The 18,875-nt window shown below is 36.3% G+C and overlaps 1 protein-coding gene across 1 annotated transcript in view; it reads left to right on the top strand.

Annotated features, from left to right (window-relative positions):
* Positions 1-18,875, top strand: part of MAP3K5 (mitogen-activated protein kinase kinase kinase 5) — a 264,898-nt gene that overhangs the window by 221,963 nt on the left and 24,060 nt on the right. Inside the window, exons 21-25 of the mRNA XM_051997832.1 lie at positions 4,387-4,407; positions 5,806-5,983; positions 6,391-6,559; positions 11,705-11,890; positions 16,518-16,623. Coding sequence (XP_051853792.1) covers positions 4,387-4,407; positions 5,806-5,983; positions 6,391-6,559; positions 11,705-11,890; positions 16,518-16,623 — 660 coding nt within the window. The remainder of the gene's footprint in view (positions 1-4,386; positions 4,408-5,805; positions 5,984-6,390; positions 6,560-11,704; positions 11,891-16,517; positions 16,624-18,875) is intronic.

Below are 18,875 nucleotides of genomic sequence, written 5' to 3'. Positions count from 1 at the left end.
GGGCCAAAGTGTTTCAGAATGAAACAAGTCAGAGTTCCTGTTCTGATTAGAATAGGACTAAGACTGTGACTTTTTGGGGAAAAAAAAGGAGATGCAGATAACATTAAGTCACTGAGTCCAAGCTAAATAAAGTGTCAGGTACATTATAGTTTTAGGTGGCACATGGATAGAATGCTGGGCCTGGAGTCCAACAAAGTCATCTTCCTCAGTTCAAATCTGGCCTCAGATTCTAACTAGTTGTGTGAGCCTGAATAATCCACTTAATGCTTCTTGCCTTTCCTCATCTGTCAAAGGAGCAGGAGAGGGAAATGGCAAACTGATATTTTTGCCAAGTAAACTTCAAATGGAGTTTGTGAGTAAAATAATTGAACAAAAAGAAATTATAACTGAATAATTTTCACCTGTCCCTAGCTGTCACTGGAAATTATGGATGATAATTATGTAAGAAGAAAGATAATTTGTCCCTTAACATTAAAATCTTGGTTGAATACCATAAATGACATGTCTCTTTAAGCTTCAGGTATAAGAAAATACCTGCTTATACCTTCAAGAACATCTGATGCTTGAAAAAAATAGATGAAAAATAGACTTAGAATTATACAATTTGAAAAAAAAACATTACAGTGAGAGTCAGAAGAGACTTTAGGTAGACAGATCAAAATGGATGCTACTGCAGTAATCTGCATTAACACATGTAACTATATCAGTTTACTTGCTGTCTTGGAGAAGGGAGAGGTAGAAAAATTTGGAACATAAAGTTTTGCAAGGTAAACATTGAAAATTTCTTTACATGTTATTTGGAAAAACTAAAATACAATTAAAAAAGAAAAAATAATCTGGGTTAAGAAGTGATTAATGTAAAACTAAGAAGATGACTCATAAGTAAAAAGAAGTAGGAGATGTTATGGAAGTAAAAGGACAAGATGCAACTGATAGGATACATGGAGTAAGCAAAAAGTAAGGAGATGAAGATATCATCAGGATCACAAACCTGAAAGATTGGAAGAATTGTGGTACCTGAATATAGAGATCTGAAAGTCATCTTCAGAGAAATGATAAAGGTAATGGAAGTGGAGAAAATTCCTGAGAGTATGTAAGGTGTGTTCTATACAGAAGTATGAGGAATCCTCAGCGTTAGAATCCTCATATGGATGAAGAGACTGAAAAGAAATCAGAAATGTAGGAAAACTGGAAAAGAGTAATACCATGAAAACCAAGAGAGGAAAGAGTATCCAAAAAGAAAGTATGCTCATCAGTATCATATGTAGCATATGGACTGAAAAGGACGAGGATCAAGAAAAAAAATTCAGATTTGGCAATTGTTCTTAATTTTGGAGAGAATATTTTCAGTTGAGTGAAGAGGTCCCAAAGTCAGATTACAAGTTTGAGTGAGTGAGAATAGAATGAAGGTAAAGAATGTTTTGCTTTTTGTTTGTTTGTTTCTTTGTTTGTTTTTGTTTTATAGGAATTTGACTAAAAAAAGGAAGAGAAAGATAGAGGACAATAATTTGATGGGATGATAGGGTCTAGTAGGAGGGTTTTTTGTTTGTTTGTTTTTGTTTTTTTTAAGAATGGGGGAAACTTGGGCATGTTTAAAGTGGTTGGGGGAATTTTACCAGTAGAGAATTTGCCAGCTAATTAGAATAGGTTGACAATTAAGGAGACAAAAATTGATTGAAATTGAAAACTACTGGAGAAGATGAAGGGTTGGGATTAAGAGCATATTAGAGGGATTTACCTTGGCAAAAAGAAGAGTCACCTCCTCACTGTCTAAGATTAGAAAAAGGGAGGAGAGAGTGGAAATTAGTTCTAGAAGTTTGAAAAGAGGAAGCTTGGGTGAAATGGCTCTATTTTCTTGCAAACTAAGATAAAGTCTTTAGCTGTGGGGAGGGAGGGAAAGGCAAGTGGTAAGAGCTTTCAGAAGAGAAGAGATTTGGAAGAGTTTCTATAAGGAGGGAGGTATGTAATAGAATTACTACATTAGTAGTAGAAATTAGTAGAAATTATTAGAATTATTAGAAATTAGTAGTAGAATTAATAGAAAAGGAATAAAAGGATTGCCTTGTTGCAATGAGTTAAGTTGGTTGAGTGAATTGGTGAGTGTCCACTTGAGGTTTGATGACAAATTTCTAGAGTACCCCAGTCACCATGATTCTAAGATTTCTTCTAGCTTGTTTAGGAGTATGTGAATAGAAATTAAAAATGAAGATGGCAGAAGTGAAGTTTGCAAGAGATGAGTAGTGCTAATGAAGAAGGGACCCCGAAACCGAGAAAATCTCCTTCAACTCTGCCTCAGTGAGGGACCCCGCCCAAGGGACAAACAGTTCTATTCTGTTATCTAAGTGGGGTCAGTTCAGTCTTGAAATTCATTGAATTCTATTCAAATTCCAGCCCAAGCTGAAACCCAGCTTGTAGAACTCCACCCACGAGCCCCCTTTAGCTGGTAGCCAAAGCTCCTATTATAAAAGAACCAATCTAAAACCCTCTCTTTGCAGAAGTTCCAAAAATGTCAGCTATGCCACGCTTGCTATGCCAAGGAGCCTTTGCCCACTGGATAATATTCTTTTCCAGCACCACCCTCTCTTTATCCTCACCTATTTCCCTAACCAAATCTTATGCCTCTCTGTCAGGATCTCTAACCTTACTTCCACTGTCCATAATAAACCTCTTTTATCAATCTAGGTTTTCAGGTTTATAAATTCCTTTACAAAGAATCTCTGCATCACCAGAAGGGGGCTCCCCAAAACTTCCTACCCTAGTGCCAAACTCCAAGGAGTTGCAGGGAAGCCAACCTCTCCATTTGTTTCCCTGAACCCCAAACTTGCCACTAGACCTTATCATTTAACTCCCTGACCACCAGAAACCCTAATCTCATCTTGATTCCCTACTAAAGGGAACCCCAAAACCTAAACCTCATCAGTAGGACAAATGGGGTAGGGATTTGCAAGTAGAAAATAGTGTGTAGTTGAATTGGCTAACTGTAGGTTCCAAGTTGGGAAAAAAAAGGCAAGAGCAAGGATAATGGCCAGAAAAAAAGACTGAAAAATAAAGGTATGGGTTTTGGAGGGATGAGACAAAGGAGGTTGTTTTCAGACAGAGAAATGTCAGTTCAAGCAAATAGAACACTTGTGGGTCACGGTGAGATCCAAGGCATAATTATACCTGTGCATGGCTAAGGTGAAGTGAAAAAGTAAGTCTTGGTATTTAAGACTGAGGAATTAGGAAGTTAGGGAGTTTATAGAAGCATCAATATCAGTGTTGTTCATTAGAACAAAGGCAGAAGGTGGGAAGGAGAGGAAAGTTGTAAGATAGGGGCATTCCTCCTCTTAATGACAATGTGGGACCTAGATTGGGTCAAGATTTTTAATAGAGGGAACTTCAGAAGAGCAAATATTCCCAAGTATTAATTGGTAGTTAAGGGAGAATACAAAAGAACCATGAGAATCAAGGAATAATCTTTGGGACCAGTTGGTTGGGGAGAGAAGTGAAAAGCCAGTGTTTGAGACAATGGTTGGGGCTACAGGGAGGGCAGAGGGGTGGGGGGAAACCAAGTCTTCCATAGGAATGCTACCAAGTTTCACCTTCCTCATAAATAAAATGATTAGATTGGACTTGATGGCCACAGAGATCCCTTGAAGTTATAAATCTATGATCCTATGATGAATGAATAAATTAAGAAGCAGTTATTAAGTATTATGTTTCAAGCACTGAGCCACTTAATAGGGATGCACATACAAATAAAAACCTGCCCTTAGGTAGCTTATGTTTTTATGGTGGAAGATAACACATAGGGGAGGAGTGGCTTTGGAGGGATATTTGTTTTGGAAAAGTATAAAGAGAATTAAAAGAGCCAAAGTAATTGATATATCTTTTCAGTGGTAATGGTAATTGATTTAATTATGTTTCCAGAACTGGAAATTGTTATTGGAACTGGGATTGGTATGAACATTAATCTTTTCTCCAATAATCATAAGGGTCTTTAGGGCAGTACACAAAAATCTGGTTCATTCTCCTTCATTTTTTTTTTTTCCTAAGAAGAGGTTTGTTGTTTTTTTTAATTGCTAACAATAATATTAAAAACTCATTTGAGGAAAGATAATCTATATCTGTATGTATGTATATACAAATGTATATATTTATAGTTTTTTGAAAATGAATTAAGATACATTATACATATATTAAAATATGTACACTATACTATACTATATGTAATCTATTATCTGAAAATATAAACATTTTCATACACATATCCATATGCTGTTATTTCTTATCCATATATTAAAAAGCTATCTTTAGAGAGAAATCTATTCTTTGCCCTCTGCTTTGATTTTTGGTTAATTCCTAAGAATGAGAACATACTAATTCTTCTTACATTTCCTTCCACAGCTCTTTCAGCTGGATCAAATGGTGAGTCCAATTTTTTTTTTAACTTTACCTATCTATGAAGCTATTTTTTAAAAATATTCATCCCTTGGGGACACAAAGCCTGGTGTGTTGTGTGCTGAGCTCTAGCTTCCTTCCATCAGTTAACTTAAATAATTTTATTCTGTGTTATATGCAAGTGCTAGCCAAAACAGCAGCAAACCAGATTAGGTACTCTGTTTCATTTTTCTGCTTAAGTAGACCATTGCCGTTTCCTGGTGGTGAGCTGGTGACTATATTCTTTGAAATTTTGTTTTTGAATACAGTCAGCTATATCAATAGACTGTATGTATACTGATATTCAGTGTATATATATATATATATATATATATATATATATATATATATATATATTTGTATGTATACATATACATATAAACATATGTATATATACTAACTAACCACTTTGTAGATTTTCTGAGGCAAATTTTCAACCTAAAAATTTTATACTGTCATCCTAAATTGTAAACTTCAAGTGCTAGTTGGTAGGAGCTTAGTACAAATAAATTTTCAACATTAATCTAAGGAAATCATCATATTAAGACAAATATATGCTCCAAAGTGATAGGACAAAGCCAAATGAGAACAATTTTAAAATTATCCATGCCCTGGATTACCCCATGTTTACTTCTGTCCAGTGGATTATTATATTACTATGTGAGTAAAGAAGTGAAACTAACTTTATGAAGCCTAATCAAATATTCTTCCACTTATTTGTTGAGAGTATTATTACTGAAGGTTGAAATGAGAATCAGAAATCTTATGTTTTTGTATTCATCACTGGGAATACAAAAAGAGGCAAAATAGTCCCTGCCTTTGAGGAGCTCACAGTTGTATACCATATATATAGTTGTGTCCATTGTTTACAATACTGTATAATTAGGAACTGTTTTCTTTTGCCATGGACTTGGACTTTTGTCTGTGCATTAACTAAGTTGTAGAGTGGGTAGAGGACAGGCCTGGAGTCATGTAGACCCATCTGACCTTTGTGACCCTGGGCAAATCACTTAACCCTATTTGCCTCAGTTTCCTCATCTGTCAGATGAAATAACCAACTATTCTAGAATCTTTTCCAAGAAAACACCAAATGAAGTCACAAAGAGTTGAAAACAACTGAAAAATTGATTGAACAAATAAAAGTCAATAAATTGATTAAACAAGTAGGTGACAGTTAGACTAGAGACTTTCAAACTTACTGAAAACCATTATTTATAGTTAAAGTGTAAATTTTAATTGCTAGTGAGTGTAACAGGATCAGAAGTTAAGACTCTTCATCTTAAAAAGAACTTTCCTATTGTCAGCATTTTATAGATTTGTGGCCTTCTGTAAGTGATAATTTTTTTTAATCTATCATGTTTTTTTCCCCTCTTACTTAATGATCAGAATATCTTAGGAGCATATCTTTGCCAGTCCCTGTACTAGTAGAAGACACAAGCAGCAGTAGTGAATATGGATCCGTTTCACCTGACACCGATTTAAAAGTGGATCCCTTCTCTTTCAAAACAAGAGCCAAATCCTGTGGAGAAAAAGATGGGAAAGGAATCCGGACCCTCTTTCTGGGGTAAAGACCTGGCTTATTTTGAGTAGATATTGGGGAGGGGGGGAGACAAGATAGATAGAGAGAGAGAGAGAGAGAGAGAGAGAGAGAGAGAGAGAGAGAGAGAGAGAGAGAGAGAGAGAGAGAGAGAGAGAGAGAGAAGCAGAGGGGAGGGAAGATAAGCAAAGATGGTGAAGGGGGAAAGAAAGAAGGAGAGAGAGATAGAGAAAGAAGAAGAGAAAGAGAAGACAGATAGACAGACATAAGAGAGAGAGAGAGAACAAAGAAGGAGGAAAGAGAGAGAGAAATGGGAGAGAAGAAGGGAGAGAGAGGAGGAGGAGGAAAGGAGGAAGAAGAGAGAGATGGAGAGAGGATAAATCTGTGCCTGTTTCATAAATGAAATGATGATTTTAGTGCACATATTTCTTTAGTATTCCAGATGAGAATTTTGAAGACCACAGTGCTCCCCCTTCTCCTGAAGAAAAAGATTCTGGATTCTTTATGCTGAGAAAAGACAGTGAGCGAAGAGCTACTCTGCATAGGATATTAACAGAAGACCAGGATGAAGTTGCGAGAAACTTAATGGAATCATTGGCTCAGGTAAAAATTTCTTCTAAACACCATTTTGAAATGTTAGATAGCAGATTCAGATAGCTGAGCAAGTTATTTCTACTGATAATAAACAAAAATGGGATTACAAGATCATTCATTTGGAATTAAAAAAAAAAAACCCAAATCTTAGAGACCACTGAATCCATCCCCTCATTTTTCTAATGAGAAAGACATAGCAGTAAGATGACACAGCTTGAAAGTACCTGAGGCAGGATTTGAACCAAATGAAAAGGCTGCTATGAGTGGTCAGAGCTTGGGAAACCAAGGAAGACAGGGCAGAATTAGGGAGATGGAAGACTATGTTTCCTCCTCTGTAAAATGGGGATCATAATAATAAGTAACATAATAGTAACTACTTCACAGGGTTATTTTTGAGAAACAAATGAGATAAAATGTGTAAAGGGCTTTGCTAAAATTTTGGTAAAACATTTCGGGGCAGTAGATGGCACAGGAGATAGAGCACTGGCCCTGGAGTAGAAGAAACTGAGTTCAAATCCAACCTCAAATGCTCATTAGCTTTTTGACTCCAGGCAAGTCACATAACCCCGATTGCCTCAAAAATAAACAAACAAATAAATATTTTAGAATCACAGATTTAGAATTAGGGAACATTAGAGGCCATCTATCTAGTCCTTCTTTTGGAAAGAAGGAAGGCCATCTTATATACATCACCAGGGGAACTGAGGAAGAAGCTCTAGACTGAGAACAGAATAGAATTGCTGGTAGATTGGAAAGATGGAACCCAAGTTGGGAAATCTATTTTTTGGGGAGAGAGGAGCCACAGTAGATATTCATTTCCCCCCACTTTTCTTCTCAATTGTGATTTGATTTGGGGGTTGAGAGTGGTCATTTCTTTACTTCCCTCCACCAACCCTGCCCTGTACTGGGTCTGAAGTCAGATAAGCTGTGAAGGCCAAGTTTGTGTGGGGAGTCTAGAAAGGAAGCAGTTTTATGTTTGTCCTTTGTTCTCCAAGAGGACCATGACATCAGGGAGGTGATGCCATTACATGCAAATCAACTGGATTTAGTGAGGGAGGCTGGGCAAAGTCACCAGACTCACTTTCCCCTCCAGAGCCAGCTGGGTCCAGTGGCCAGATGTAGGTCAGGAAAGCTGGAGTTGCCTATGGATGAAATTGGAGACCTTGGCCTTTTTAAGCTAAGGTCTTCAACAGGTTTCAGTTTGACTGAGGCTGCACCCATTCAGTGATTAAGGATAGGTAGCAACTGAGGCAAAAAAATGGCCTTTCTCACCTAGTCCAAAGAAATCTAAATAAATAGATGAATGAATGAATGAATCTGGGAGGGGAAGACCCTCAGGATTTCTTGCTAAAGCAGAAATGACTGCTATTTACATTCAATCTGGACAAATGATAGATTTATGGCAGCAAGAGGAAAGATGAAAGAAAAAGGCAGAAAAGGTAGGGCAGTTCCTCTATTTCACTTGTCTAAGGTCTGTGGCAGCTCTTTCTATGCAAGAGCTTTGTACAATGAATTAGATGCTTTCTGTATATTAGATAACCTGGAGGTTTAAGTATAGTTTTAAACTTTGATAGTTTAAACTCTATAGTTTGGGGGACACTGAAATTTTAAGCTATCAAAGCATAAAACTTTACCAATCCTATGCTAATAATCACGATGCATTTTTCTAATTCACAAGGTCTATTTACTTACCAAATTTTCTTCAAATTTTGAATACCGAATTTGATATGAGAGACATAAGAGAGAAAATGCCAGCCATGGAATCAGGAAGACCTACTAGGTTTAAATTCTACCTCAGCCCCCACCAGTTATGTGACTAAGCAAGTCATGCAAAGTCTCTGAACTTCACTTTGCTCATCTGTAAAATGAAAGATAGGCTTCAGTTCTTTTCAGATTTCCTCCTAGCTCGAAATCTGTGATCTTACAAATCAAGTGTTGTTATGATTCCACTTGTAGGAATAGAATTGAATCATGTGACTACTACACAGTGGATTAGTAACTATATTCAATTATTCAGTTGTGTCCAACTCTATGTCATGGGACAAAGTCCATGGGTTTTCTGGGCAAGAACACAAGAGTAGTTTGCTATTTCCTTCTCCAGTGTGTTCCCATTTTACAGATGAGAATCTGAGGCAAATCGTGAATTACATGATATGCCTAGAGTCACACATTTACTAAGTGTCTGAGACTAGATATAATTCAGAGCTTCCTGATTTCCAGGCCCAGTGATTTATTCACTGTACCACCCATCTAACCCTTATAGATACCTAGGAATATTCTAATGATAATCTCTCATATCTTTTCTTTTCCAATAAAGGCCATTTATTTTTCGATAGAAACCAACTTGTCATTTTCACACAATATAGACACCTATGCTCTGAAAATTTTAATATCATTTCAAAGAAGCACTATAAAAAGATTATATTCATTTGGTTTTTTTCAAATAATAGCTTTTAATTTTCAAAATATATGCATATAGTTTTCAACATTCACCCTTGTAAAACCTTGTGTTCCAAATTTTTCTCCTTTCTTTCCTCCACCCCATAGTCAGCAAGGAATCCAATATATGTTAAATATGTATAACTCTTCTGTGCATATTTCCATATTTATCATGCTGCATAAGAAAAATCAAATAAAAAAGAAAAATGAGAAAGAAAACAAAAAGTAAGCAAATAACAACAAAAAAGGTGAAAATACTATATTGTGGATCACAACTGTGGGGATTGTCCCCACAGTCCTCTCTCTCTGGGTACAGAGGGCTCTCTCCATCACAAGTCTATTAGAATTGCCCAGAATCACCTCATTGTTGAAAAGAATCATGTCCATCAGAATTGATCATCACATAATCTTGTTGCTGTGTACAATGTTCTCTTGGTTCTACTCACTTCACTTATAGTTTTTTTTAAACAATTACAATATAACCAGCTTTTCTTTGAATTCAGCTGATGTTTCTCTTCCTCTCCTTTCCATCCTCCCACCCCACAGTGTGTGGCACATGGTAGGTTCTTAATCAGTTCTCTATGGAAGGATATGTTTTTCTGTCTCTTCTTTAGCGAATAGTGTGTTTTCTAGTTCTAAAATGCCACTGATATGGAAAAGTCTTATACTGGAACATTGCATTTGCTTCTTAAATACCAACTCTTGATGATTGTGTGAAATATCATTGACATTGAATCAGTGCTCCCCTTAATAAAGCTATTCTCTGATGTGTCAGGCCCCTCTTCAAGGGCATTTTAAGGAATATTCAGGGAGATACATGTAGTGGGCCAATATTATATAAGCCAGATAAATGGGAGCTAAAACTCCCATATAGAGAAAAACTAAAGCACTAAATGTTCCTTCTTAGGACATTGGTACAGGGACAAGAAGCAACGTGTTTTTCTATTATAAAAATAGAGCTAATGCCAAAAAAGTTTGCTATCTAAACTTTTTTCACAAATAGGCAGATTTTTTAGGCAGATAAAGTGTCTGAATAGCTAACATGTTTTCTCCTTGACTACATTTTTTGCATATTGTGATTTTGTTATTTTTCTACCCCAATTGCAGTTTAGTTTCAATTCAGAAAAAATAAGTTTTATACCTTTTGTGGTCTATAAATTGGGCAAAAGAAGGGAAAAGAGAATAAGTGTTTTAATGATGAATACAATTACTCTTATTGGTTATAAGATTCCTTGTTCTAGTGGCACAGAGAATAGAGCACTAGACCTAAAACTAGGAGGATTCATCTTTCTGAGTTCAAATCCTGCCTCTTACACTTATGCCTGTGGGATCCTGGGCAAGTCACTTAATCCTGTTTGCCTCAGTTTTTTCATCTGTAAAATGAGTTGGAGAAGAAAATGGCAAACCATTTCAGTGTCTTTTATCAAGAAAACTACAACTGGACATGACTGAAATGACTGAACAACAAGTGTTCTTTGAGAAATGCTTGGCATGTAAAGTGTAAACATTCAATGCAAGTACCCTAGATACTTTATAGGAAAAAAAAAAAAAGGATAGTCCCAAATACATTTCTATAGTCCCTCAATGGGCACAACTCTAGAATCTAGTTTGGGAATAAGGTCAATGAATTGCAGATTTATTATAATGAATTTGCACCTTTGTTATAATCTCTGATTCCTATAAATCAAAGTATTTTATTTCTCCTTGGTTATTCCCAGATCATTCTGTTTAGCTTTTGTCCTTTGCCTTTCTCATTCTCTGCCTTTATAATATTTATCTGGGCACATCAAATTGGCTAAGTAACTCAGTAAATAGAGCTCTAGATCTTGGCCTGGAATCAGAAGGATCTGAATTCAAATCCCACCTCAAAACAACAGCTGGGTGATCTGGGTGAAGGCATTTAACCTCTGTTGGCCTCGATTTCCTCAGCTGTAAAATAGGAGTAATAGCATCTGCCTCACCGGGTTGTTTTAAAGATAAAATGAAGTAATACTTGCAAAGGACTTTACAAAGTGCCCCACACATACTAAGTGCTTAATAAATGCTGTAAGGTCACCGGCCTCACTTTCCCCTCCAGAGTCAGTTGGGTGCAGTGGCAATAAATTGCAGACAGTTAAGGAAGCACAGTAGATTTGAGTATCAACCCTGAAGTCCAAAGTACATGAGTTCAAATTCAGCCTCAGACACTTACTAGCAGTCTGACCGTGGGCAATTACCTCCAAAACATAAATACTTCTTCCCTCCCTAAATAAACACTTAGAAGGGGGGCAGCAAACTGTTTTTCATCTTTGTATCTCAGGAACCTAGCACAGTGTTTTGGACAGCTTAGGCATTTAATTAAAAATAATAATAATAATTTCCTTTTCAGTGTGAATTCTACCACACTCAGTTGGAGTCCCTTCCAACCCTCAAATTCTATGAATTAAGTGGAAGATGTGGCTCATTTTTTAATGTTCATGACAGTTTCTTTCCTATTGTCTTTATGTGTCCCATATATAAAAGATTAAGAAGAAGGAATGTATTTCATTGAAATAACACTTCTTATTCAGAGTAAAGGAAACAAAATTGACAGATAATTTGTCAGAAGCCTTACATTATTATTTATAAATATCTTTATCTTTTACTTCTATCACTGATTAAAATCTGTGTGGGGGTAGGGATGAAGAAGTTGCAGCAATGTACTGTTTTTACCTGACAAACTGATTTCTTCTCCAGGGACCTGAGGCACCTAAACTTAGATGGGAGCACATCACAACTTTAGTCTCAAGCCTCAGAGAGTTTGTGAGGTCAACAGATCGAAAAATCATAGCCACCACACTGTCAAAACTGAAACTGGAGCTGGATTTTGATAGCCATGGAATCAGTCAAGTCCAAGTGGTTCTGTTTGGTTTCCAAGATGCCGTAAGTATAGTCCCCCTCATCCTAACCTCAACAGCCAAGCTAAAGTTCATAGATAAAACCAAAATTGTCTTATTTGAATTTTTCTTTTATTAAAAAAATGGATTTTTATGATGAAGCACCTGCCATCTTACAATCATATTTCTAAAAAACAAGAGAGAATATTTTCAATTTTTTTTTTTAAAGCAGGAGGGAATTGCAGAACCACCACTGTTGACAAATATTATACCATATATGAATGTGTGTGTTCTTTGATATATATGTGTGATTTAATATATATAAATCATTTTGCAAACTTTAAAATACTTCTGTTATATAAGCTAGTAAAGAAAGAAAAACTAGATTTTTTTAGTTTTAAAAATACTACTCATGTATTATGTATTTTTGCTCCCTTGCATCAAACCTAATCACCATGGAAAATAGCTAAATTGATAAATATTTCCTGGAACTGAACTTTGTGCTTATGAAATCATGCAATAGTGTCATCATATTTATTTTGATGACTTTAGCAGCCACACAGCTTTTTTCTGCCCAACACTTTCTTTGCGTGATAGTGCGACATCTGGTGGTCACTGAGAATGGGAAATAGAACAAATGGCCAAAATCTGGTCCCTGTTCCATAAAGCCAGTATTTTCTTTCCCCTCCCCTAAGTCTTTCCATTTTAGAAATGTTTGCTATTTCTTAACTCATATTGTATTCTAGATTTCTGTCCTTCACTGAGTCAACAAAAATCCCATGTGCCCCAGTAAGAGTTTGTTGTTTTTCTTTCTAAAAGTATATTCTTCCTTTTGATTTAATAGCCCTGTTATATATAACTTAGTATAAACATTATCCAAAAATAAGATGGATGATGATGTCTGTCTTAACTGCTGACTACGTACCCTGTACCTTGCTTACATGAGTTCAGCTTCAGGAAGTCTTTACAGTGCCCAGGAGAAGAGGGAGCTTTGGGTACACAGTAATAAGTGGTTTGTAGACCACGTAACACCTCTTTACAGAATTTTGCTAGAGGACCAAAGATTTAAACTCATCATCACTGCTTCCCACTATATTTAATTTCTTATCTCCGCAGCCTGATTTATACTATGGTCACTCGCTTAAGAAGGAAAAAGGAAAAGGCATTTATTAAGAGCCTGCTATGTGTTAGGCACTTTGGTCAGCTTTATAAATACTGTCATTTAATCCTCGCAGCCATCCTGAAGGTAGATGCTAAATGATCCCCATTTTATACTTAAGAAACTGAGGCAAAAAAATATCATACTACTACAATTATAGCAGGCATTGGTGGGTCTGCCTGCCTCAAGTCTCTTCCCATTGCAATCCATTTTCCATTTATCCACTAAATGATTTTCCTAAAACACAGATCTGATCCTGTCACACATACTCCCTGTTCAATAAACTCCAGTGGCTTTTTATTATTTTCAGGATCAAATACAAAACATTCTGTTTGGCACTGAAAGCCTTTTCTAATCTAGTGATTTTCTATTTTTCCAATCTTACTCCCTGATACTTATTCTTCAACCTAATGATATTGGCCTTCTGCCTATTCAATAAACAAGACACTCCATCAAGTCATTTTCTGTGACTGTACTTTTCTCCTCTGTGCAAACTAGTTACCTCCTTGGATTTTTTTAAATTTTCAACTAAAATCCCACCTTTTACAGGAAACCTTCCCCAACTCCTCTCAATTCTATTTATCCTATATGTAGTTTGCTTTCTATGTATTTGTTTCTATGCTCTCTTTCCCATTAGATTGTAAACTCCTCGAGGACAGCAACAGTCTTTTGCCTATTATCCTTAGCATTATGTGCCTGGCACATAGTGGGTGCTTAATAAATGTTTATTGAATTAAATTGAATTGAAACAGCTAATTGACTTTCCTAGGGACATGTAACTAGTAGATCTCTGAGACTAAATTTGAATTCAGATCTTCCTGACTATCCACTTTGTCACAAAAGATGCCTTTAAGGTAGAATTCTAACATTTGGTCTTCCTGTAGTGTTTTCTGGGGCCTTGTAGCAAGTCACTAGATCTCTAAAAATAGAGGGAAAAAAGCCTCCTACTTTCTTTAAATACAGTAAATTTCTAAAATTATAATAATGTATTAACAGTAAAATGTTTCATAAATGCTAAAGGTGAATGAAAACCAGGCCTGGGGGAACTTGACACTTCATTTTGTTCTAGAAGTAGAATGAAATAGTCTGGTTAATTTGCAGTTGCCCACACTTCTGGCTTCCAGCCTGGAAGTTAGAAAGCAAATTAGCCAGTTACATTCAAATTCATTGCTGTTGACTCTCAAGCCTGGGCTACGGGCCCATTTCACCAGGACGTATATACAAAATATTGTCTCTCTCCTGCTTTTTTCCCTTCAAGTGGACCCAAAGAAGAGCTTATGTTTCCTTGTTGCTTTTAATTATGTGTGTGTGTGTGTGTGTGTATCAGGAGTATAAGAACAAAATTTTACAAAAGTCTTCCTCATTTCAGCCCTGCAACCTCAGAAGTTATTTGACCTGATGAGAGTGTAAGGGAATGGGGTAGAGGGTGAACAAAAGGGTAATCATTCTACTTCATTGAATAGAGACATCCCATGACTATCAACAGTGATGTCATTTCTCCACTTGAATGATTTGGCAGGAACAAGCTTTAGCCACCACGTGTTCTTGGAAATAGAAGAGGTCCAGAAATGAACTAGCTCTTCCTGGGAGTAGGCCCTTGGAACCCAGGTAGACTCGGTATCAGATTAAGGGATTTAGGTAAAAATAGACCAGTTAGAGAATTTTTACCACCTAGATACCAGCTGAATTATCAGCTGTGGGGAAGGCTACTTGTATTTATGTGGACCTAGTTGTCTCATTGTAAAGGTCGGCTTCCTCAAAGTTGGCCTTTCAGAGTAGAACCCAGAGTACTGGGCAGATTGCCTCTTTCCTCAAGGCCTCACTGGAAGCTCCTACCAACAATTAGTGGGCCTATTCCAGAATAAATAAATGAGTTGAAGTTAGCTTTATTATGTAATGCTTTATGTCAAAATGATAAGCACATTTTAAAATATTTTAAAATATCACTTAATATCTCAATTATAACAGTGCTTTTGTTTCTACATAAAAGTTTTCAGAACTCACTTAGCATTTAATTTTGGCACCAGAAGATTTTTAAAAGAGCAAATTTAATAGCAGCTTTACAGATACTAGATATTTACCTTCCTTATAGCAATTTTAGAGCTGATTAAGAGAAATCCCAGGCATGCTTGAGGCCCACCCAGTAGATATAATACATAAGAACTCCTTTTCTTTCCTCTCAGACCACTAGGCTGTGCTGGAGGACTTTATTTGAATCAAGGATTGGTATAACATCCCTGCTAACACAGCATTTATTTTTTAAATACCTCAAAATCATTCTTTCCTGATATGGCAGCCCATATTATTATAAAAGCATTTGTATAATTCCTGTTACATGCCAGACATGTGCTAATCACTGTACAATTGTTATCTCATTTGATTTGAGCCTCACAACAACCTGGGGAAGTAGGTGCTGTTATTAGCCTTGTTGTACAGAGGAGAAAGTTGAAACTAAGAGAGGGCAAGTAAGTTGGCCAGAATCACACAGCTACAAGAAGGATCTGAACCAAGATTTGAAATTCAGATCTTCCTCATTCTAAGACCAGTGCTCTAGCCACTGAGCCTCCCAGCTGCCTCTGTTGTGGAATGGTGTCAAAACTCAGAAAGAAACGGGAGCCAGTGTACATAAGGATCCCTATGGGAAGGACTTAGTTTTAAAATATAATGTTGTTATTCAGCCTTTTCAGTAATTTCCAATCCTTCATGATCCCATTGTGGTTTTCTGGCAAAGATATGGAAGTAGTCAGCCATTTCCTTCTCTAATTCATTTTACAGATGAGGAAATTAAGGTAAACAGGGTCACAAAGCTAGTAAATATTTGAAACTATACTTGAAATTAAATCTCCTTAACTCCAGCCATGTAGGTGGCTAAATATAATATTATCTTTGTTGCATTTTATTTTTATTTTATTTAAATATTTTGTCAGATATTTCCCAATTACATTGTAATGTGATTCAGGCCATACTCAGGAATGTTATGGGCCACTTATGAACAGGCTTTTTATTTGACACTTCTGGTTTAGTGGAAAGAGCTGGTCGGTTCAAGTTCCTAGCTTTGTCACCTAATTTTATGACTGGAAAGTCACTTAAACTCTCTGTGCCATAGCTTTTTTATCTGCAAAAAAGGAACAGTAATATTTTTATTCCCTTTTTCACCGGGTTGTTATGAGGAAAGGTTATATAAACTGTAAAGTACCAAGTAAGCTGTTATTACAGGCAGAACTTCATTCAAAGAGACCAACTAGGATGTTGACTTTTTCTTTCTTCTAAAACTCTGATTTCATGAGTGGAGCAAACTGTTCAGTGAAGAAAGCCCCATTCCCAGTGCAAATTGGCAACTCTTTAGCAACTTAAAGTCCTAGAAAGTCACTGGTATGTTTTTAAGAGACCAGCCTTGACTCAGGTTCTTTAAGGTCTTTAAGACTGCCAGTCTGTCCTCAGCACCATACTGCCTTTTAGCATATTGAGCATGAAATAACAGTTTTTCTTCATGTCTTTTTTTTTTTTTCTCCAGGTCAATAAAGTCCTTCGGAATCACAACATCAAGCCTCACTGGATGTTTGCCTTAGACAGCATCATTCGAAAAGCGGTCCAGACAGCCATTACCATTCTAGTTCCAGGTTAGACACATTTTATTATTCTGATAATATTATGTTTTTGAGCAGCATCTATCGCTGTAGATCCTTTGTTCCTAACAGTCTGTTGGTACACTGAAGAATATGTTCTGAGCACTTTATACACGTTATTTCATTTGATCTTCTGCAAGGGATGTCTCATCAGTATCCCCATTTACAGTTAAGGAAACTGTGGCAAACAACAGTTCACTGATTTGCTCAGGATTATACAGCTAGTAAGTGTGAGGAGAGATTTGAACTCTGGTCTTCTTCATTCCAGGTCCAGCACTCTACCCACTGTGCCATCTATCTAATTGCCTCAATATTTATTAGTAATAGATTGGAAATCATGGCTATTTATAGAATTTAAATAAGACATGGTCCCTAACCTTCAATGAGCTTTTATAATACAATTAAGATAGAGCATATATAATGCTGATCAAAATTAGTATGTATTTAAAACCCAGCTACTTACACATACAAACAAATGAATATATACATCTATATCTCAGAGGCAGATGGAAGGTTTTGTTGGAAGTACAAGGAGATCTAAAGATTTCAGTCAAGAAGATTTCTTATGATGTATGATGAAGATCAGTCTATAGAACAACCAAAAAGCAATTAAAATCAGAGCTTAAGGAAGAATATTAGAATTGCATCTACAGATATGGGAGTCATTTGAATAAGATAATAATGGAACTCATTGAAATCAGTGAGGTGTTCATCAGAAAAGATGTAAATAAAGAAGAGGACATGGACAGGACCTTCTACGTCATATAACTATCTTCCATACTTAAGAGGGCAAATGGATTTATGTCATAAGAAATCTCTTTGACTAAAATCTCTAGATTTCTTTCATACTCTCAACAAAACACTTCAAGCTCATTAAATCATAAGCAGAACTCATTGTCTTCTTCCTTACTTCCCTGATTGTTTCAATGGTACCACCATCCTCCTGTGCACCCAATTCACATATGCAGAGCCACCTTAGACTTTTCACTCTGCTTACTTCCCATCTCCAGTCTTTTTCCAAGTCTTGTCATATCTCTATAATTGCTCTTGCAACCATCCCCTTCTCTTTAGTCATATAACCAAACACCCTAATCTAGGACTTTATTGTCTCTTTCCTAGACTATTTTCTTTTAATTGGTTTCCCTGCCTCAAATCTCTCCCCTCTCCAATTCAACTTCCATAAAACTGCAAAAATGATATTCCTAAAATAGCTCTGACTCCAGCTTTCCTGCTTAAAAAGTTCTAGTAGTTTCCTCCTTTCCCTTTTAAAAAAATTATCTTTCTTTTTATATTATCTCGATTTCCAAATATATAACTCTACCCCAACACACACACACACACACACACACACACACACACACACACACACACAGCCATCCTCTCAATTGGAGAATGAAAAGGGGGAAGGAGGAAGCACATTAGCAAAACTATCAAAGATATCAACTGAATTTGTGAAAATACATTGTGTTCCATACTCCTAATCTCTTACAAAGAAGGGAGGGAAGCACATCTTCTCAACTTTTCTTCAGGGCCAAATGTTATCATTTTGTTTATCTAGTAGCTTTCTATTACCTCTAGTACAAAATGCTAGCTCTTCTGTTTAGCATTTAAAATTCTTAATAAAGCTCTTGCCCACCTTTCTAGGCCGACATATACTTTGGTCTAACCAAATTGTTCTATTTGCTGTTTTTCATGTACAACATTGCATTTTCCATCTCTATGTCTATATGTAAGCTTTTCCGCATTTGTAACAGATTTTGTGTCTTCTGTCTAAGGATAAGATTAGCAAAATTTGAAGTCACTAAAATTGATGTCAACAAAGGTTGACCACAAAGGGGGAATGACTTTTTTCAGCCATCACATCTCAAAAATGCCACCTAGTAAGGTATGGAGACATTAGCACTCCCTCAGTTATGAGTATCCACATGAATGAAAATACAGATCCTTGATATACTGAAACCTAACTTTATATAGAAACAGAACAATCAGACCACATCACCAAAAATTGAATGTTTTTAAGCTGTTTTACAGCTTCTGTTAGTCACTGTGTGCTTAATACAAATGTGATGATTGTTTTTGGCAGGCCATAAGGCTAAAATTACAGAAGCAGTGAAAAGTAACTCTGTTTTTTCCTCTGGGGTCAAGATTATTGGCGTAAAGGGAGAAGGGGGAGATTGGAGCAAGTTTCACTTGTCACTTGTTCCTGAAGGTAATAGTGGTACATTGGGATGGTCAGACAGTATCTT

This window comes from Antechinus flavipes, chromosome 4 (assembly GCF_016432865.1).
Source record: "Antechinus flavipes isolate AdamAnt ecotype Samford, QLD, Australia chromosome 4, AdamAnt_v2, whole genome shotgun sequence".
Classification (NCBI taxonomy): Eukaryota; Metazoa; Chordata; class Mammalia; order Dasyuromorphia; family Dasyuridae; genus Antechinus; species Antechinus flavipes.
This window is presented reverse-complemented; position numbering and strand designations above follow the sequence as displayed.